Source organism: Tribolium castaneum, chromosome 3, assembly GCF_031307605.1.
Source record: "Tribolium castaneum strain GA2 chromosome 3, icTriCast1.1, whole genome shotgun sequence".
Taxonomy (NCBI): domain Eukaryota; kingdom Metazoa; phylum Arthropoda; class Insecta; order Coleoptera; family Tenebrionidae; genus Tribolium; species Tribolium castaneum.
In genome coordinates this window covers 19,907,913-19,930,562 of record NC_087396.1, presented here as the reverse complement: position 1 = coordinate 19,930,562, position 22,650 = coordinate 19,907,913, and the positions used below count along the sequence as shown (strand labels likewise).

General features: G+C 34.4%; 3 protein-coding genes and 1 long non-coding RNA gene across 7 annotated transcripts in view; 1 reads left to right on the top strand and 3 right to left on the bottom strand.

Annotated features, from left to right (window-relative positions):
• The window catches only part of SP2353, a 59,996-nt gene extending 51,837 nt beyond the window's left edge, over nucleotides 1–8,159 (bottom strand). Inside the window, exon 1 of the mRNA XM_064355431.1 lies at nucleotides 7,674–8,159. Coding sequence (XP_064211501.1) covers nucleotides 7,674–7,785 — 112 coding nt within the window. The 5' untranslated portion in view covers nucleotides 7,786–8,159. The remainder of the gene's footprint in view (nucleotides 1–7,673) is intronic.
• On the top strand, nucleotides 4,069–5,928 carry LOC107398199 (uncharacterized). 2 transcript variants are annotated; one of them, XR_010333539.1, is made up of 4 exons: nucleotides 4,069–4,163; nucleotides 4,218–4,324; nucleotides 4,370–4,703; nucleotides 4,759–5,928. It is a non-coding gene; the product is annotated as an uncharacterized LOC107398199 (long non-coding RNA). The 2 variants fall into 2 exon arrangements; XR_001575125.2 differs by having other exon boundaries at nucleotides 4,069–4,324.
• Nucleotides 8,160–9,944: 1,785 nt separating the features above from the next.
• Nucleotides 9,945–19,035, bottom strand: LOC658370 (uncharacterized protein). 2 transcript variants are annotated; one of them, XM_015981500.2, is made up of 9 exons: nucleotides 18,767–19,035; nucleotides 13,397–13,800; nucleotides 12,886–13,348; nucleotides 12,681–12,837; nucleotides 11,147–11,373; nucleotides 10,854–11,097; nucleotides 10,689–10,801; nucleotides 10,523–10,639; nucleotides 9,945–10,471 (listed from the first exon to the last, which is right to left on the bottom strand). In XM_015981500.2, exons 2-9 carry the CDS (start codon nucleotides 13,795–13,797, stop codon nucleotides 10,328–10,330), a joined length of 1,866 nt encoding a protein of 621 aa, XP_015836986.1. In that variant the 5' UTR covers nucleotides 13,798–13,800; nucleotides 18,767–19,035; the 3' UTR covers nucleotides 9,945–10,327. The 2 variants fall into 2 exon arrangements, with proteins under 2 accessions (XP_015836986.1, XP_969857.1); XM_964764.5 differs by having other exon boundaries at nucleotides 18,809–19,034.
• A 180-nt stretch (nucleotides 19,036–19,215) lies between these two features.
• On the bottom strand, nucleotides 19,216–20,705 carry HLH3B (Helix loop helix protein 3B). 2 transcript variants are annotated; one of them, XM_015981501.2, is made up of 4 exons: nucleotides 20,171–20,705; nucleotides 19,912–20,112; nucleotides 19,693–19,871; nucleotides 19,216–19,645 (listed from the first exon to the last, which is right to left on the bottom strand). In XM_015981501.2, the coding sequence occupies exons 1-4, from the start codon at nucleotides 20,171–20,173 to the stop codon at nucleotides 19,288–19,290; spliced, it is 741 nt and encodes a 246-aa protein (XP_015836987.1). In that variant the 5' UTR covers nucleotides 20,174–20,705; the 3' UTR covers nucleotides 19,216–19,287. The 2 variants fall into 2 exon arrangements, with proteins under 2 accessions (XP_015836987.1, XP_008195515.1); XM_008197293.3 differs by having other exon boundaries at nucleotides 19,693–19,865; nucleotides 20,171–20,696.
• Nucleotides 20,706–22,650: the final 1,945 nt, after the last annotated feature.

Genomic DNA, 22,650 nt, shown 5'->3' with positions numbered 1-22,650 from the left:
ACATAATATTAATGTCACATTAGTCATATCTCTCTGTTCAACACGCATCTGGTTATTAAATGAACTTGTAGAACATGTACACAGCGGCAAAACTGCCATCATTCCCAATAATTTAGCTCACGCCACACAATAGACAACACTAATTTGATTTATGCCTGAGACCATAATGTGGGTAATTGACGACGCGTCACACCTCCAACAACAGTTCTTGAATAACTATTTCTTCTCGAAGTGAAATTGAAAAAACTCAATATTGAAATCATCGCCGGCTCGAAGATCGGCGCCGCTTTGGTTCGGCATGCAGATGGCCCGGAATGTTGTTTTCTGCCGAAAGTTGGTACGTGACAGAGGTCCTCTTCCTAATTTTCCAGATTGAATCGGGCCAAAGAACGCCGGTCATGGCCGTTATTTGGTGGCTCGTTTCCACGGAGACACGTTCAAACATTCGCATTCCACACGGAATTGATTCAAGAAATTCGAACGGTTTCCACCCTTCGACCGCTTAATACACCAGGAGTTGAGATTAGAAGCATAAGCGAGATTTTGATGTATGGAGGCCAAGTGTTTTGACAAAGTTCCAATGGTCTTAATTTAGTTCTTATCACCAAAAACTGCCTTTTGCTGAATTGGTTTTGTGGCAAAAACATAAATCAGTTGTACAAAAGGCTGCACAGCTGGGAATTTCATCATTTAATAAAGATCACTGAAAAAATGGTAAGTCATTGAAATGATTGATCGGGAGTTCTGGTACACACCACTTAACGTCAGTTTCACAGACACTGGATGATAGATATCCTGAAACGAAATTTACTAAAATGACGGCATAAATCAGTTAAATAAATGAACGAAATGTTGTTTGATGTAAAATCACAGTTCAGTTAGCTACTCTAAACCAATTAATCGCATTACTTCAAGCTTAAAACATGATAAGAGAAGTTTTAATGATACATAAATATACCAAGCTTAAAGTATTAACATTCTTCAACTAATTGGATTTTACATGTAAAAGTTAGTTGGTTATTTGTCGTTAAATCTGTAGCGTTCAGCAGTGCTTTCAAGCCAAGCTTTGTTGAGCAAATCAAAGGACATGATATTTCAATTGAGACGTAATCACGAACAATATTTCTTAAACAATACAATTCTAAACGCTAACAATTACTATTAGTTTACGGTACAAGGACGACCGTTATTTCGAGAAGGATTACATATTTTATTGTGTGGAGAAATTCTCAGTTTTCAATACAAAACGTATTTCACTTAAATAACATCAACTCGGCATTGTTCCGTAAACTGTGTATACCTGAGCATTGCCATTTTGCACACGAACAATAAATACAACATGTGAACGTGGCGAGTTTCAGAAATTTTAATGCGTTTCTTTGAAGCCCAATGAGATTTTTGCTGGGTAAGTAATAATATTTTTGTAAAAGGTTTGAAAAAAAGAAGGTTCATTGCCTGGTAATGGCATATAGATAGCTTGGTTGAATTATACATGACCGCTGGAGTGGAATTATTGATTGGTTCTTTTTTCAAGAAGCGCAAGTTCGCAACTCTAATTTATCCACTAAACATGGAAAAATGTTCCAGAAAGGCGAGCTTCTCGTCTAGCGAACACTTTATACTTTTTTCAGAGAAAGTGTTTACACTTTCACCGAGGCAGTGGATAACACCTTAGTTTCATTAAGAAAAATAACGCGCTATCGGAAATTTTATTAAATAATTACACTATTTCTTTCGAGTTAAATGAATAAGGTCACGTAGTTAATTCTGAATGATTTATGAACGAAATAATAACTCAAGAGAAATATTCATTTCACGTTTTTACAATCTTATCAAAAGAATATTTTGTACAGGCGAGGGTTTCAGCTACATTATGCATAGTTCTATTAAAATAAAATCGTACGGTTTCGGATTTATTTTTGAAATCTGAGAATCTGTTATCAAATAAGAAACTCAGTGTCGGTTGATTTAAAGTGATGGATTCTGTTTCCCGTAAATACAAAATGTAATTTCGAAACAAGTCGAGAAATAAGTCCATAAATTCTTGTCAGTTATTTTCATCGATTAGAAGTTTAAACGTGGATTTTATTACACGCGTTCTACCTCTAAGAAAACGATAAAATCACTTTTCAGACATGGGAAACTTCACAGCATGTGTGCTTTTTTCCCCCAGTGTAAGCAAAGTAATTAATTGACTTTTTATTTTTGTGGCGGTTTTCTAGTAAGATTTAGCCAATTTAATTTAAGAATAATTAAGAGTAACGGAATGGTTCGGGCTTTGATTGCAATAACTTTTCGAAGCGAGCCGTAATGACCCACGAAGTCCTGATAAATGATCAATTTTCCAAAAGAACTTTCCCCTGTTACGAAACAAAAGGTGGTATTTAATTATTTAGCACAAAAACGCCACGTTCGATAGCTCCGGTCTTATTTCTCGATCTCCCCATCCGTTTTCAGTAAATAAAATTAAATTAATCTTGGAATCAACTTAACAGAAGAGTGATTACCCCAACCGACCAATTATTGCCATTACCTGTATTGACTGTAAAGGCAATCACAACAATTTATGGTCACCCTGCATGAAATAATTTATGATCAATATTGGCGACCATTGTCCTCAGCTAGTACCACGTTCCAGGGTAATTTATGACACAAATGGAGATATGCTCAGATAAACGGCACGTTTCCGCAAACAATTGTAATGCCATCCATTGATGAAACGCCCTAATTGTAGGTAAATTCAAGCCGAACAAAATCGCATTTTTCCATGAAGCGAACAAATGTCTCATTTTTTCTCTCAGAACAAATACAATTTCGGTATGGATGCGATGTTGTTGTTTCTGACGTCCCCTCGTTCTCTCAAAGCATGAAAGGACGTCAGCCCCAATACCGGAAATGCAAAAACTCGAAAAACCCAAGCTAATCAACATCCATCCCCTAACGATCTTTTGACTTCGTATTTCCATATTAGAAGGTGGTGGCGCATCGATTGTAGTAGAACTTCGGTACACACTACCAAATTTACTAACTTTTAATTTGCGTCAGTTGTTATGTCAAATAATGAATAAAAGAGAGTGCCAACAGGCGGAAACAATGGCTTTCAGTTAATGGCACAAGTTGTTTTTCGAAATTAAACTTTTATTACGTTGTGTAAACGTTGGACCTGTCAGTAATTACCCAACAATCTCTCCATCAAACTCTCACAAACAGCCCTCATTCTCTATAAGTAAACCGAATAAACGTGTTAAATGCAGTCAAATGTGCTGGATAACTGATTTACTGATGCATTGCAGTCAGTCCTTCATTAATTAAATGCTACGTGTAATTTACCAACGCTGCTGTGCACTTTTGCAATTGTATTGTAACTTACAACTTTGGTTTATGATACATATTTATTTTCACAACATTCAACAAAGAATTAATCGCTTGTTGAACCGCAATACAATGAATAAATTAATTAAAAGCATTGTGTGAAATAATTTTAACACCGTCCCAATAAAAATACCAATTAATCTTTTAAACAATGAACAATCCGATAAATCACAAATTTTATCATACGATACATAAATCTAAAAAATCATAATATGGAAATGCAGTTCTAAATTCTACAATAAATTATTTATAGACGAGCACGTTCGTGCAATTGATTTATTCCAAGCTTCGTTTTCTTTGCACGTGCACTCTAAAACAAACTTTCAAATGTGCAATCTCCATAACGGTACAACTCTGTGATAATGAGGTGCACATTGGCAAAGTCCCAACCCCAGCTCCTTCATCATTTACAGCTGCTGTGCGAATTCATCAACAGTCGAAACAATTCAACTTGCCACAAAAAACTCTTGGCTATTTTTTATTTGGAATAATTACGTTATCAGCTAGCATCCTTATCTAAACAGAACGAAATTGTTGCATTTTACAACAATTGCAGTTTATTTAGCTTGCTCACGTCCTTTCTCGTAATTGTCTCGGAGCAATTTTGGTGGATGCGCCGGGTCACAGACTTACGTTTTGAGCTGAATGAAATTTACGGCGTGTACACGGTTTTTTGATATTGCATTTAGCAAGTTTTGTGAAACAAAATCAACTACATGTGTGGTGTATTTATTCATTTTGGTGCGGTTATCAATAGCAGACAGAATATGTCTTCGATTCTGTAAAGCAATGTAAGCATCCTTTATTTACCTTTGCCTCCAGCTAGAGGCTGTTCTGCTTTCCAGTTCCTGTTTGCCAGTGATGTACTTAATACAGATACCTGAATAGAGACGTTTGATTACACTAGATTGACGATGGCAACATTTGACTACATAGAAAGCGGACTGAAATGGTATTTTGAGGTATCCTCTCTTTTATGTTAGTTTGCTTGTTACAGGAAATATGTCTAGTTCGGGAAATTCATTTCTATTATACAATCCAACAGGTTTTTTAACTAGGACTTTTATTCGGGTGTAAAACAGGCGAATGGCAGTACTTCAAGTAATGTGTAATTTCATCAGTGAATTCCCACACAATAAAATGAGAAATGTTATTCCACGACTGATATCATTACGTTTTATTTCAATCTCCGGGTTGTGTGGATACATCGGCAACATACAAAACGAGATCCAAATAAAACCTGGAGCCGGATATTGTGCTATAATGGTGGGTTCATGGAATTAGCGTTATTTAATAATGTGCACTAATAAGAGTTCAGCAGTATAATACACGTAAGAGTTATTGAATTATAATTTTACATTATCAATTATTACAGATCAATTACAGGCTAATGCTGTATGTAGATGTTCGTGTTTCCATTAAAATGTATCAGTGAATTATCGGTCGATAATTGTAATTTATGAGCGGTAACTCTGCTAAATGCTGCGAAGAGAGAATCTCTACAATACTTTGCAAATCAACTGTATCAAGTTCCCACAGGATTTTTGGCTCATCTTGACTTTAATTATCGATCAAGTATTGGGGAGCAACAAAATAATGATTTACTTTAAGTTTTCACGATTGTAAATAAAGTATGAGTTCAGTGAGTTTAATGCATAATTCATACGCATGACATACATTAAGATTCACACAGTCTTCAAAGTAACACAAAGTTGTACAAAACCACTTTATCCAACCAGCAAAGATTAAAGAACACTTAGAGTCACTTTATGAGCACGAGTACTATAAAATACTTCCCCGTAACTTGTTTTATACATATAAACTATGTCCTTCCATTAAAATGCTTTTAATGTTGCCACTTGTGAGGGCCTTTCAAACAGATTTGGCAAAAAGTGGAAAAATTACCGTCAAAGCGAGAATTAGTTTTTTCGGAGCTATTGTTGAAACTTGTGTTTTATTTACGTTAAGAATTGCCGACGCTGTAAATTTGCATTCAGCGTTTAAAATACAAAATTTGAGGCGCTTTTGCTGAAACAACCAAATACCTGACTGGAATATTACCAGTGAGAAATAGGATATTGTCAGCAATTTTAAATTTCCGTCTCCCGTCCCACACAAAAATAAAAACAGTATGCCACCGCTGAAAAAATACAGCCGCAGATTCAATATTTGCATATTGTAATTTAATGCACGGAAACTTACGGCGTTTGCATTTCATTCTGACTAAGATATTGTTTCACGTGTAGAAAGAAAAATAGAAAATAGCAGAACTTGGAAAGATTATGTTTTACCCATTCAGTGCTTCAAAAATGTATTCAGAAATTATTTACAATGTTTATGAGTTTTTGCTTAATGCATACATTTACGATGTAAATCCGTTAAAATATGTACTTACTTGGAAACTTCTGACAAGTCTGTAAAACGTAAATAAGGAAAACGTAATTTTATGCAAATTGGTAAGTAATAAGATGATGACGTCAAAAGCACATTACGATATTTAGCAACAATTCTCAATTATTTTTTCAAATAAAGGCAAAAATCTAACAAAATCATAAGAATGTGGATTATTTTTTAAATATAAAATGAGAAAAAGCGTTCGGTATTTTTGAACCTTGGCAAACAATTTTAATTAACAGTCTGCGATAATTGGATACGGAGATACGGCGCTTTACCCTGCATTCGTTGAAAACAATGTCAAAGCTCCCTTCAGCTGAAAATTCGTTTGTTGAAGTAGTACCAGAATTTTAGTTCCTAATTTTATCTTGATTTTTATATTTATTTGTTTTACTGTAAGGCATAATACACTTTTACAGTTTCCACGTTCATGGCTATTCGTTTCATGCTTATTTTTTCTTCAATCCAAGTATTAAATTGTATTAAAAAGTTGCAAAAGCGGCACTAAAAGCATTACATTCCAGAGGTGTGGTTTCAGCAAGCGACGTAAAATTAATAACATCGCAAATACTTTTAAGCATGAGTTACTTTCTTAACAACAATGTTCGTGCGGATATAAATTCAATTTATTTTAATCATCCCTTACTTCCACAAAACTAACAAAGCAACATTTTCATATAATAAATGAACAGCAAACGAGAGTAATGATCAGAGTAACAAGTTCTGTGTTTTACGGAAATACAAACAAAAGTTATGCAAACGTGCTATAATTCACCAGCAAGTTTTTCTAAAAGAAGGAAAAAAGTGAATACATGGCAAACTACATACGTACTAAACTTACAATTAACTAGAACAACCAACAGAGCTCATAATTTGGGTTTGGGGTAAAACACACGCTTCATACATTCATTGTATCGCATTTATGCTAATTCCAAATATTGACTAATTTCAGTTTTCTGTAAAGTCTCCTGCTATATATATAAAAAGAAAAATTCAATGGCAACTTTATACTCATTCTTTAAAACGTATTGTTCGTAAGAGAACATTTTCAGAAGACAAGAAAAGTTCTTAATATTTCTGATAATAATCTCAAAATAAATAGCAAAGCTTCCAGATTCGGAGGCAGCGCTCTTTATAAAAAAATATAAAACGTGTTATTCCCTTATATAAAGTGAGTCTGCTAAAAATATTTTTTACAATGTCTTAGAAAGTAATAAAGACACACAAACCAGCGTTTGCTTTCTAGTGTCATTAAAAATACAAGCAATACTCAAATGTATTTTCTGAAAAATAAACGTAAAAAAATTGTTGCTACTTAATTACACCAGTAAACTCCCAAAAGTCCTAGAGTTATAACTTCTATTTACATAAAATAAATCATTGAACATGAACCTTTATCGATATTATTAAATCACAATTTGTATTCCCGTTCAGAATTGCACACAATAATTTAAATGAAACGTAAACTGAAACGAGATAACAAAAAAGCTCTTTCAAAACTCATCTAAATTTAAATCATTCTAAAAATACAATTTTACAGGACATTTTTTTTCGATTACTGATCTAAAACTCACCAATGATTTGGCAATAATAATGAAGTAAGTAATAAATAATTTGATAAATCGGTAGTGCTTACTGAAACAAAACTTAATCACATAACGGTCGAAACAGAATTAATAGTCGTGAATATTTTATTAAACCTTGAGTAGAGGGGTTCGGCTTTCGGCTGCAGCAAACCCTAAATGACCCTCGGTCTAACCCTGCAATTGAAGAGTGAAAAAGGCCTCCAGTAATTACAGGAATAAGAATCCAGGCCGTGGTAGGCACATCGTTTGAAAAAGTGTGTAAACACTCGAGCTTTCGCGCAACAAAAGCTGTTTATAAAGCTTTCAATTTCACTGCATTACCTTGGAAAGCGGCCTCGAACTGTAGCTTGTTGGGGTCGTCGGCATCGTGTCCGCCGCAGCCTGGGAAGTGGAGGGCTGCCAGCCCCAAAAGGACGCCCCAAAACACCTCCATGGCTAGTGGCTCTTCATCGCGTCAGTCATCACACACATGCCACCCCGGAGACCAGTAAACCACTTACAATCACATTACACAACATGCCACTAATTAACTAGTTATTATTCATGAACATTTAACGTCAAACTGTTGCATGCCGTGTGCGGACGCCACTGGCTTCAACCCCCCGGATATGTCCGATGGTGATTAGAATTGACGTGGTGGTGTGAGCTTAGTCTTTGACTGGTGGTGGCTAGTCGACGACGCTAAAGAATCATACCTGCGCGCACTACACGACCCTATAATTGACTATGGCGGGTGAAATACTATACCACGTTCAATACTCCGGTGGAGAAACGATCGAAGTGATGCCAGCGCCCTGAGCGGACAGCTTTGAAGCTCAGGAGGCGAAAGCGGCGCCCACGACGCCTGCAGAGAGCTTTTGGCCGAAGCAGGAGGGAGAAGGACTAGGCAACACGACAGCCCAGGACATCTACGAGGATCTTTCTTAACTAAAACGCGTGCGAAGTAGTTTCCCCTTTGCCAAAAGGCTTTTGGGAAATACGTTTTTCAAAACACCAACTGACCAATAGTCCCATGTTTTTTAGAAGCTAAGGTTTTATTTTTTTAATTATTTATGGGACAGTCTATTTTACGTTTAGTTAATTTAAAAAAAATATTTTTTAAGAAAACCACGAATCCTGTTTAGTTCAGCATCCTAGCACTTCCTGCCATCACTTTTCAACCCATTATTCTTGAAATAAGAAGGGTAGTTCATGCAAAGTTTCAGTTTGTTTTCAGTTCTTTCTCATTCAAACACAAAAAACTACAAATCCTTTGATTTTATGTTAACTCTAAAGTGATACATTTTTGTACCAAAAGATTTTATGCATTCGATAAAAAAAAACAAATTAAATCTTTAAAATTGCACAAAAAAAACTTATACCTAATAAGAAAGTTAGCGTAATTACTGCACCAGGTAACAAAAATGATGAAATAAGCCTAAAAACTTCTTTTGTATCTACTATGAATTTATTTATTTCAATCTACTGATTTTAAGTTTTTTGCTTTTATTTTAATTTGCTCTAAAAGCAAACGATTTTTATATAGTTTTAGATATAAGCCCATCGTAATTTTAAAATATACATTTTATTATGAACATAACATAATACATAATACAAAAATAAGAAAATACAATTATAAAATAAAATAAATTTTTAAATTAAAGAAATATTATACGGTGTGAGTTTAAAGTAATACAAAAAGATCATACCTATCTTTGTTACCGTTCATTAAAAAAATCCTCGAAATACAAAGTTTGTGAAATTTTGTTTATTTTATTGTTTTTTTAGAAATGAACTAGTATCTTTTTCAAAGAAAAATTTTTGTTTAGTTTAGGTATAAGCAAAACTGGAACACTTTAACATTTTTTATTTTGTTATTCTGTCCTGGCAGATTGGGTCTTACAATAAAATTAACAGATATTTCAAGAATCTTCAAATAGAAAAATATTATTTTTTAAAGTTTTTGATGTTTCTTATCTTTTTCTTTGTAAAAATGTTCCATACTGTGCTGCCATGCTATTTAAAAAAATCAAAAAAAAACATTTTTTACGAAATAAGGCAAGAAAGACAAAATAGAAAGTCAAGTAAAGAAAGCCCTATTATTTGTAATTCTCAACAACTTTGTTACTTTTTTTTGTTATATTTTTCATATTAACCAGAAAAATTTTGGTTGCAATTAAAAAAAGTTCAAATTATCTCACTTTTTTTACGAAATACGTAGAAAGAACTTAGAAAAACATTAAACAATAGAACAAAGAAAATTCGTTTTCTTAAATCAATATCGTCAGTGATAGAAGAAAAAATCTTGTTTATTGTTTTTACCATCCAACAGTAAATAGAAAAATCAATACACGTTTAACGAAGAAAAAATAATTTGTGTTAACTTTCAAGGACAAAAATGAGGCAAAGGAGGGCATCTTTTAAAAATAAAATTAAGTTTTACTCTTAAAAACTTTTTGTACAAAAATTAGTTGTATCCTTATTCGACTAGTTTTAACGTTTCGTGCGTTATGCCAATTCGGCTTTATGACTTTGCTCCTCTCATAAAAAAATTAAAATGGTTTATCGGCGGTAATGACGGGGATCTACTTAGGAAAATAAGTGAGACAGGAAAATGTTTAATAGCTTTATTTACAAATATATTTAAATTTTAATCTAATTCAGGTTTCCCCTGACAATTAAAAATACCTACCTAACAAATAATAATTAAAACAGTAATCATAAACATAAATTATTACAAAATACCTGTTACATAAAAGTGCGTGATTGTCCAATGAAGGTAACCTGTTTACATAAGATTGCAAAATTTTCTCGTCAATGCAAAAGCAGTTAGTAATTTTCTAAAATTGTAGCGCTTAGTACGGAGTGGTCACATTTTATTCAACTAAACCTATCAAGTACACAGCTTTTCGCATACTGTAAAACATTCACAATAAAAAATAATCAGTCATTAACATAATGCATAGTGCCATTATTTGGTACTTTCTGGTAATGTCTTATTTGGCATTCATCATCGAGTTTCGCAAATTATTCCAAGATTCTTCGATGGGTGCTAGGGCTGTTATGACAATCAATGCAACGACGATAGCTAGCACTATTACAATGTAAACGGCTAAGATAAACTTGCGGAAACCGGAGTACTGAAAAATGCAAATAGAAATATTTGATAAGTCAAAATGTTTGATTTTTACCGGAGCGTCACCGCTTCTGTCCGCATACGCCGAACTGCGTCCAGAACCACCTAAATCTTTCATGGGGAAGGAAGTCACTCGTCTTTCAAACGATTTTTCGGAAATACACCCCACCACCTAAACGGAACCAACAATTTGAAAATTTCTACAAGTTTTAAATAATTACCGATAAAATTAAATGAATTATGACGTGGAAGGCCACATATGCCACCAAAATCCAGTCCACAAAGTCCGGCAATTCGGCTTTTGTTAACTTAACAGCGAAGAAAATTGTAACAACTGGAATAATAAAATTTATTAACGAAAAAAACTAATTAAGGATATAACATACTTCCGATAATATGTGCCACATTGCCTCCCAGCCAATGAATCCAGTTAAAAACAGGTCTCTTCGGAGTGCCAGGATGTGGCCTAAAGTACGCCCCAATCGGCTGGATAAAGCAAATAATCGTTGTAACAGTCCCTAAAATAGCGTGCGGGTTTTTCTCAGCTGACCAAGCTCTCAGTTCGACAAAAATCAAGACAAACCCGGTCACAGTCAAGGCCCAGGTCAGCACCATAAACATTCGATGCCACTACAAGAAAACAGTCACTTTTTGGCGTTTTTTTTTGCAAAAATCTCACAGCAAACCAAAGGTCTTTTCCACACAAGCTGCTCCCAACCCACGTATTTCTGTAATAACGTGCTAAAAGTATTCCCACTGAAACAGTACCGATCCAAGCAGCCAACATGAAAGAACCATGAAGTCTGATTAAAAGTTTGGAAGCCGCAGCCAGTGCTGACACGTCCGAAAGTGATTGCTTGTTACCGCTAGCCAGAAAGGCAAGGTCGTGGAATGCCACAGAATTTGCTACAAATTGGCAATGTTAAATAATTGTTAATGTGGTGCTAATCTCTAAATTCTGTTACTATGTTCTTCTGTTTTTGTAAGAAACAAAAAAATTTGTAAAATTATACATAAAATGCGTCTTTCTATCCGAGAAATGCAATAAAATTAATAAAATAAAAATAAATAAAATAAAAAATAATAAAAATAATGCAAAAATTTGTAAAATTACAGTTAATTGCCCAATTTTTTATTACTTCAGTAGTTATTTTCAATGCAAAATTTACTAAATTTGAAAGATTTCGACAAAGACAAAGCAGAAAATTCCAAAATTCGCCTGAAATACGTTATTTCGTAAGTTTCAGTCGATGAATTTGTGGATTTCCACCAAAATAACGTACAATATCCAAAAATTTGATCTAAAATATGGTATTTTGCTTATCTTCGTTCGATTTAAAACGTTGTTCAATGAAAAACAAGGCAAAAAATTGCATAATTATAAAATTGTTTGCCGACGATTTGAGAAATTTGATACAATTTTATTTGAGAAAAAGATTTCAGCAATTTAATATTAATTAATTAATTTTAATCGCAGACAATAACTGAGTGCAGAAAAACATGTAAAAACTTCGGCAAAAAGTCACCAAAACCAAGAAATTTTGGCAAATATTTTGAAAGGTCTTCACGTAAATTAAAAAAAAACACGTTGTAATTGATTCGGAAAAGCTTTATTTTCCGTATTTCACTTGACTTCAAAAGTCTTTTACCCAGAAACCTTCCCAAATGAAGAAATTTCGCATGAATAAGACACGAAATTTATAAAAATTAGCTTGAAAATCCTCGTCAGTTCGAGAGGTTTTCAACAAGAAACTCACTAATTGCGAAGGAATTTACCACAACAATTTTTTATCTATTTGACTCGCTTTTGTAGCCCGTTTTACGAAGACACCCAATAAAAAGCAACTTCGCCAAAACAAGACAAAAAATATGTATTATTGTTAACTTTATTTACTTCGAAATCGCAGTGAAATTTAAAAACTTCGCTAAAAGCAAAGGACAAAGTTTGAGATTGACATTATTTGCCCATTTTTCTCGTTCTGCTCTATCTGGATCGATCTATTTAGGGAATTTTTTAAGAAAGACATTCGTTAGGTTTAAAAAAAAATTCACAAAAAAAGCTTTTTCTTTATCACTTATTATAATTTCCTAATTTTCTAACTTGAGTTAGCGTCGTTCCTCTTTAGAAAATTGCCAATTAGACAATTATAGACGTAACATAATAACAGAGATTATTAGAGAATACCACCATAAGGTTTCAACAAATGACTTACGACTGACTTGCGAGCCGGACGCTACAAGAATGTGGTACTTTTCATTAGCAAGATCAAAAATTTTCCCCCTAACTTTCGTCCTCTCATCTCTCATTACCTTGCAGTACAAAACATCATTGATTATGCTCGCGTTCACCAGTTTTATGCCCAATTGTGGCTAAAACCCTTGTTTAAACTTGATTTTACCAAAAGGACAAGTAGTTACATTATTAAGTCTCGCAGCCCCATAACTAGGAGGCCCACTGGTCCACGACATGAACGCAGCAACGTTGCTCCCCCGTTTCACACACTCAATAACCGAATCATCTCCCATCTTATCATCATCCGAGAGCCCCACACCCACCCATCCGGCATTTCCCGTCGCTTTCATCTCAAACTCGTATTTATCGCCACTCACAATCACGCCAACAACGGCTTTGCAATTCTTCGAGTTGATGCAATTGGCCGGTGCGCCAAAACACAGCTTGGTGACACCGCAGCCTTCATAGAAGGGATCAAACACAGTCTCCACTTCCCTAATCTCGGGGGAAAAACTGGGCGGTGTGGAGGACGATGGTCTCCGACTCGGGATGTTCGAAATGGGGTCGTCTGTGAACCCCTTACTCACCTTCAAAGTCCGGGACTCCACCCCGACCCAGAAGGTTTGGTAATTTTGCGCAATGGTCGTGCTGGAATTTTGCTGTGAGTTGCAACACGAGGGCGAGGGTTGGACTTACTTGAAGACCACTGGGCCCTCGTACCCCTCTGGCGGGTGCCACTCGACCTCCACCATCGCCTTGTTGTTGGCGTCGTTGTGGGTGAGGGTGTCCCCAGACTGCGCGCAGTCGATGGTGTGACTGCCGTTTCCTCGGGGCTGGAACACTCCCAGGAGCTCTCGGTTGGGCGTCCTGGCCTGGAGCATGAAACCTTGGAATGGGATTCCCAGGTCGGATATGAGCGTCACGAGAACGCCACCGTTGAACCGACGCATGTAGATTGAGTATGGAGCAATGTCCTGCTGAGGAGGGATGCCTCCTCCGTGGAACGGCTTCATGGTCTGGCATACCTTGGTCGGGGCGCCTTGGGGAAGGGCCTGGATCGAGCCGAGGGAAAGGAGGAAGAGGAGGATCCAGAGCATGGCCTGCGGAACAATTAACTGTATAAAGCAACTAGGCTAAGTAGTTTAAACATTCTTATAAATAAAAATGACCTTCGTTTGGCGATATCCTCGAACAGTGTGATTCACTCGCTATGAATGGTGCAAAAACCAAGGGAAATACGCGACCATGAAAACGCCTAGCATTTAAAAGTAAAATGTAACTTCTCATCTCGATACAGTTCATGAATGTTAAGCAGTTTTCTGACATGTGGAGTACATGTTTGTGCAACTTTTGATCCTATACATATTGTAATATCGTTGTGGAATGTTTTGCACAAGACAACACAATAAAACGTTTTGTTAATACATATTTCTCTATTATTTCTACTTTTGTGAAGTTGAATAAAGAACCTTCACCATGCGCTTTTTTTCCTGTACTGCGAGTACCGTGACACTTATTTTTCTCGTAGAAAGTACTCCAGTGAGTGGCAATTTTTACGGTTACTCCCTTTAATTAACGTTGTTAGTATCGCAAAAATATTAAAAATTAGCCGTTTAAGTCCCGAACCAAATTCTTGGCAAGAAAATAATTGAAAGTATTGTGCAACTAAACAATTAATTCGTTCGGCTTCATTAGCACTCAGCTTCAATGTTAGCTGCTTTAATTGGAGAAAGAGGTAATTATTGCCATATAATTGGACGGATTACTTTCTTGTTGTTACTTCAATCCGCTTCAAGTAATTGTAAATTTATATTTTGTGGCCCCAATTTTTTCGAAAATGTTGTGGTTAACCAGTTTACAGACATTTTGGATGCCTTTTTTGCGTTAGATTATTTGATTTAACAAATCAATAAGTAAGCGTTTCACAATACAAATTATAGGTGTACAAGACGCCTCTTTGTAGGTCACATTACATAAATGATGAATTTCTAATTTATCATTTGTTTGCATAAGAGGTTGCACACCATTTGGTATCGCCAATGGGTTTTGACAATCATGTAGGTACTGATTTTTTTCTATTTCACTAATAAAGGGAAAAGAATTTAATTTTGCATTGCTTTGTACTAATATATTCCTTATAACTATGTTTAATTTTTTGCCAGTTTTTGATGAAATATTTTAATTTTTTTTGACAAAGACAAAGTCCTTTTAAAAAAGTATTATACAAATCAAAGAATAGAGGAATATGACTTTCACCAATTTAAAGAGAAAAATTTAAGCTGATGGCTGAAGTTTGTTAAAAGATGAATAACATAAATTCAATGGAATGCTATTTAAAAATAACTAAATTATCTTCTTGAAAACATAGTTATTATTTTGTTTACTTTTTTCTTTTTTCTTCTTGACTGCTACTTTCCAGAAAATGTTAAAGCACTATAAAGCTGATATAGTTTCTTTTTTAAAGCTGACCGAATTTAATTTTTTGCTTATTTTTAATTTTGTAGTTATAAGTTTTTAAAAATAATGTGTTACTGTTTTTTCAAAAATCAAATTATTTCAGAAAGTAAGCAAAATCGGCCAATAAAAATTTTGCTTAAAAACTACATCCAAAAAAGCAAAAAATATAAAGTGGGAGACCTCCACACATAAACATAAAGAAAACAAAACGTAACAAACAAACAAAGTAATAAAATGGTTGTGTACTTCAATCTTTAATAAAAAAAAATTTCTACTTTCGGATACCAACACAAAATTTTGTAAAATATGTGTAAAAATATTGAACTTAAACTTCGAAGTTTAAGTGTGTTAATGGTATGCTAATTATTGTTTTAATTTTGGTTAAAACCTTTGTTTAAAAACTGTGTTAACTAATTTACGACACGAACTACGCAGCTTTGTACACAACCGTCCGAGAAGTATTTCCGATCGGAAATGCGCCTACTAATTGAGTTAGAAAAGGTGAATAAATATTTACATGAATAAATAAATCAATAAGTTCTTTTCGGAATAAGAACACGTTGTCAAAAGAGCAGTCACCTATTGCGTATTTGCGCTTGTAATATTAGTTTGGAGCGATAACAAGTTTCCCTTGACAACGACACAGTATTTAAATAATTACTAACCATCGAAACGTCCGAAAACACAGAATTTAAGTGCATCCATAAAACACTTGAAGCATGCAATAAGTACATTAGGTGATGGTTGCTAATTTAGTGCTGGAAATGTTAAAAATGACTTGCTTCTTTATTAGGTTGGATGATCTAACGTGCAATGCGTTGTGTATCTAGCATTAAAATGTGCAGTTACTTTAATAAACATTCCGCAACAATAATTAAAGAAACAAACCTCACGTGCGTTAAACGTAAAATGCAGGCTGGAATAAAAATTAAACTGGCGTCAGTGACCAGCAAAGACCGGTAGCTGATTTATAAATTCAGGTCAAGTAAGAAGCTCAATACTAAGCTAAATATACAGAAACAGTCTTTTACTTTCAAAGCAATGTTTTGCGGTAATTGAATCGAATTAATTTGGCAATCGACTGGAGATTTATCGGGAGTTGGGAATTCGTTTCCACCTTTTTGAATTTAAATTAATCTACGTTTAGTAATGTCAATAGTGAAAGTTAACGGGGTGAAAGAAGGAGGTAATAGACCATTATAATGCCAGGCCATAGCATTAGCAAGTGATCAATACTATAAACAATTCATCGCTTTATTGGGAACAAACCACTGAGAAACCAATTTAAGAAATTAGGTAGAAGCGCAATTATAAGCATATGAGTCACAACTATCATTTTTATTTATTTGTCTTTTTATTTGCAATCCGTATTTATTTCAATTATTTCCCATGACTGGGTTGTTACTAATGAAGCCAAGGCAAGCTATCAATATTTTAAGCCATAATGAAAAAACAATTAGAAGTTTAAAAGTACAGTTGTGTGTAACCTTCACGCATACACGACGACAAAAATTCTTTTTACCTAATTTTCCTAACAAGCGTGTCCCCATACAATTACTTAACTCTTGAAAAACCTAACGTGAAATTATAGCATTTGATATTTGAAAGGTGTGCTTTAAATAACCACGAAATAATGTAATGAATGTAATAAAATCGCTGTTAACTGGAGTATGAGGCTTAATAGAACGGCGACTTTTAATACACCTTAAAATTTTAAATAACTCAAATTCCTGAACCTCTTACGGTATCAGTATTTGCAGTATGTGTTGTGTGTTACTTCACGGATTATCTAGAGAAAGTTAAGTTTTGCCTCTTATACAATTTGGTCGACAGGCGTGGATCGTTATGCCAGAATTAATCGATTATATTTATAATTATGACTCGGACAGCTGTAACTGTTAACACCCAAACTATCCATCATCAATCAGTCGACAATCTAAGAGCACTAAGAAAGTGTTTATATTAATTAATTAGAGGAATTGGCACGAATAATAATTTAAAATTATAAAATAACAAAATTAAATTAAAATCATTGACCCTAAAACAAATCTACAAAAAACTAATTTAAACTCTAAAACTTTAGATTTTTTCAACACTAAACTTCCCAACTAGAAAACAGACTACAGAAAAAGAACAACAAATGTGATTTTACAAGAATTTGAACTAATATCTGGTATAAAAAAATTGAAATTTTGACTCTTGTGTCCATTTAAAAAAAGAGAAAAAATATAGAAAATCTCTTATTATTATTATTACTATTATTTCCTTCTGAATTAATGTTTACTCATTCAAAAAAACAATCATTACATTTAGTCATATAGCGGTCGTAAAATATGGCCACGAATCTTTACCTATTTCAGTAAACATTGATAAACAAAACAAAGAAAAACTTTCTCATGTAAAACAATGTTATGTTATTATTCGTTTATTATTTATTTCTTTTCGGGAAAAACCCTTGCATCAGATTTAGGTAAAACCACAACACCGCTATGTATTTATTAATAAAAACATTTTTGTATATTTTGTCACTTAGAACCAACACCTTGCGAATTATTTTGTAAAAACGTTGTAGCAATTTGTTTTTAACGTTTTATCTCCTTCATCTTGTATAAATTTCTTTAATTTCAGTATTTACAGCATTTTAACGAAAAGCTCTTGCAAAAAGCTTATACACTGAAAATTTGTTTTGGAAAAATTTTTAAACAAATCATTTTTCAGAAAAATTCAGAATTAAGAACGTGTTTATCCTGAATTAATTTAATTCGCTTTCTGTAAATCTACCCTACCATTCACTAACCTCTTGTAAACATGAACACTTTCTTTGAAAAAAAAAAAACTTCCGGATTAATATTTAATATCTTCTAAATACTGTGGTATAAATTGAAAATGTCGGCTTGTTTTCTCTTTCAAACAAACATGCAATTGTTTTACCACAAAAAATGAGTATTTTTAACAAAAAGAAGTTTGTTTGAAATATCGAAATTGAAATTGTTTGAAATTTTGTGGCAAAATAACAACATTTTTCAGGAGTTTTAGGGCTCAAAAACTAAACGGTAAAATTTTTTTAATTGTGTTAATATTTTGTATTTAAAAAATTGACCTGCTTGACCATTTCTGCATAATAAAAGATGTTATCCATAATATTGTTACTCATTATTTATTTTCTTAGTTAAATTTGATTTATTAAACTTTTCGTTTGTTTATTTCTTTTTATTTTGTAGCAGCCTTGGTACTATTGCTATCAAACTAAAAAACACATCTATTATCGGCAGCCACATATTTCAAGTAACATTCACTTTTTTAACTAAGTAATATACATTCTAATCTTAATACTAGGCGTTACTGTAAACAAAAACATAAATTTGTATAGACAGACAATGTATACGCTGCTGTACGTTCAATACATAATTATATTTTTTTTAATTTGAAACGTAGGTACGTTACAAGAATTGTGATTCCAGTAAAACTGTATAAATCATTTATTTACATAACTTAAACTTATAAAACCACACTCTCTTTTAATTTCACACTATCTCTCATTTTAATTATAAACACATGCATGCTGAACTAAATTAAGACAACCGAAAAACGCCAACAATAGCCACTTACTCTTCAGTTGATGTAGGTTGAAAACAATAGTTAAATCCTCACCTTGTTTACTTTAATCCAGCCGCACAAACTCGAAGATTTCTCTCTGAACACCACACCGATCACCTAATTTTCACAATCTCGTTCAGAAAAATACTGAATCACACAATACACTTCATTTCCACGCTGGTATTGTCCACTCCTCACTCACAATTGTGTTAGAAAGGATGCTTCAGAAGTACGCACTACGTGGTACCCAACTCGAATTCTTGAATGTATAGTGAATGCTAGCGTACACAAGAGCCTCCCATTGGCCGCAAGGTCGACAGGTGTGACGTCAGAATAGTACCAGTGAAGGTATGCTCATATACCAGAAGAGAGGAAGTCACCAAATTTTGCATTTCTACTTCCGGCCGATTACAGGCCCGCGATAAGAGGACGTGGTATTGTTTTCGGGCAAGAATGCGAAGTTATTGCACAAACGTTTATTTGGGGGAAGTAATTACAAAATTGTACAGGTACTAAGTTAGGTACTACATGTCTTATTCTTTGGAATGCTGCTTGTCTTTATTTTCCGCGTCCTTCTCCTTCGACGCGTCTTCCTGCTCGATTTTTATTTTGCCGTTGGTCCTGGCACTGATGTCGATGAAGACGCTCATTTTCCGCAGGGGCAGGTGGTTGTTGGGCGCGATCATCAGGAGGTTATTCCCATTCCTGTCGCAGAGAGGAAGCGGCTGAGATGGTAAAGCACCTCTCCGGAGACGTGCCCTCATGCGTAACGCCTGCTGCCCGGAAATGGCCGGATGGCGGCTAATAAAGAGAGAGTCCTCGCATTTCACCTGGATGGGACCTTCATGGGTCTGTTGCCATTCCAAAACGTTGCTCAACAGCCTTATATACCTAACGTTACCAAATAAAAATCACATAAATTTCGCAAACGTTCGCACCTAATTGCCATGCGTAAAATTTCGTTCTTGGACAACTTCTTATCGGGCGGATGGGTCGGGACGAGCTTTCGCAACTCGGCAAACGCTCCACTTACGTTCTGCTGCCTCCAGCGCTCTCTGCTGTTTGTGAAGATTTTTTTGACCACTCCCCGAGTCGGGATTTCCACCGGGGTCTGCAACTGTTACAATAGCGTGGCATTTTTACCGGGGTTTGCCCACCTGGAGCACGTGATGCGGCGGAAAGGCCCGCTGCTTCTCGTCGTCGCTGTCGATGACCGAGAACTCGTCGGAGAAGTCGTCCTCGTCGGAGAGCGAGTCCGGGTCGGGGTTCTGCGGGGGCCGCCTCACTACGGGGGATGAGGAGGCGCTGTAGTCCGTGTTGTCCCCGTCCGGGGCCCACTCCAGGTCGGTTATCATGGGCTAGGAGGTGCATTGTCATGGGAAATCTCCTGGGAGCCACCGAAACCGCATTACTCACCATTACACCAACTGTTCACATTCGCACTTGACCACAAATCACGGTTTGAATTAATTGTCGGAAAGAGAACAGCTAATTATCGTGGAAGTTGCAACGGAAATGATCAAAGCTACAATATCGGCACATATCCGAGAGTGTTATCTCCCGCAGCAGCCACCCCCGCGTGGACCAATGAGTTGGGAAAATAGGCGGGAAGCTGGCTGGAGCTCCACCCCGATTGTGTGTAAGGGTGCAAGGATTTTTGTGACGACAATGAAAAATAACAACGGCAGGAAGCCAATTGCGGTTTGGTTATCTGGCGAGGTTGCGATTATTTTGAATCATGGTAATGTAAAAAATAAATGGAACGAAACCTGTCTTGGTCTTTATTCGCCTGCAAATTTAATAGTCATGCTAACTTTGTAGTGCAAAGTATAAAAAACACAATAATTTATTGTTGGTTTCAAATTCCTGTATACAAGACTAGTCAATTATATTGTTTATGAAACCGGCAATTTATTTACACCCACGTACTAAATTAGTTTCAGTTTCAAGTTACAAAATAATTAATTGAAGGTAATGGAATAAAGAAAAAATATGTCTCTTCCGAAGTGATTTTATTAAAGTTTGTTCATCCAAGTTTTATTCTTTATACATATACGAGTTTGTCCTAATTATTAATTCTTACGTTGTTATAGTAAAAAAGCAACGAAAGCAATTAGTTACGCCCAAAAGCTTCCATAATTTTTTTCAGAATGTAAATTTTCATTTCATTTTTTGATCGATTATCACAGACACACCTCACGATTTATTAGAACTAAAATTATTTATTCTACGGATTCTACACCTAAAATTAATACAAAATCATAATTAGGGTCGGAACTACAACTTTAAAAAAAAAATTGTAGTGCTAGCCGAATCATTATTATTATTATTATTATTATTATTATTATTATTACTACTATTATTATTATTATTACTACTACTACTACTATTATTATTATTATTATTATTATTACTATTATTATTATTTTGTGTAATTTTGTAAATTTTTTCTATTTTTTTAGACACTTTTTCCGTCAATTTTTGCCTTATTTTTACAAGCAGTGCTTGTAACACTTAATATTTTTCGTCGCATTTGTTTTACGAATAAATATTTTTAATATTTTAAACCATTGCGTTTCCGTAATTCGCAGTTATGCCACCATTTGTTGTTTGCTTATTTTTACAAATTTTTCGTAAATCCAAATGTTTTTCTTTATTTATCGAAAGACCCTCCCCGAAAATTTGATACGGGGCCCACAAAATAACTATATTATTGAATATTTCTTTATATTTTCAAAAAGGTAATGACTATACAAATCCAATATAAATCATTTTTTCTGAGACAATCTTTTTCATTCTTCTTCAGAGTGAAACGAAATTTTTAACTTGTCTGTCAGTAGGCAACACATGTTACTGTCGAGTTACTGTTAGTTTCTTCCACTACTAAATCTACTAAATCTTGTAATAGGACAAATAAGCTACTTTTTTCTGCCAAAAAAGGTAAAGTGTGTAGTCCTAAGTCGAGTTCTAAAAATTCTAAGAGCAAGCGAAGAAACGAGCAGTATTGAGAGTATGAAGCATTTTGTTAAATCAGCTAAGATTAAGAAATAAATATAATACCTAAAAACGAAACATTCCACTATAAAAATTTACTTATTCACTTATTTACGGCCTTAGATAATCCTTTACCATTATTTAAAATTGAGAAAAAATACGAAATGCGAAAATGTATGCCACAGGTTTAAGACAGAATTTTCTATAATATCAATTAAAAATATGATGAAAGTAATCATACTTATTGAAGTAATTTATCCAGCAATTTATAGGAATTTGAGGAAATGTTAGAATGTTACTTACCTTCCTAAAATAGTCTCAAAAAACGGGCGAAATATTATTACTTTCTCTTAAGATTCTAATCTTAAGGTTACTTAAATTATCCTTGAATTTCATACATGCAAATCACTTTTATTGTCTTAAGCCTACAGAATTATTACAAGGTACTAAAAGATTTATTATTTTAACTGAGTTTGTGTTTTACAATTTGTCGTAAAACGTTTCGCAAAATTTTAGTTTGCAAAAACAGAATTAATTATGCATTTTTAACTGATATTCGTTTTTCGCTTCAATTGTTTATTTCATCAGTAAAAATTAAAATTGGACACCATACCACTATTGATTTTGGCCTAAGGACGGCCCTGCTTATTCCCACTAAGTCCACAATTGATGTTTTTCCAAGTGTAAAGTCAAACATACCTGCAACTGCGAGATAACGCTAGAACCGCCCCCAAATGCAATGTCTCCCTCCTCCGACTCTCTAAGGGTCGATCCATTACATCGTAAAGCCTCAATACCGTATCAGACAATATTATTGAAATACCACCCACAAACCGGCAAAATATTAAAACACATTTCGTCATAAATGAAAAAAACTGAGATTACAATCACTTTTGATCCCC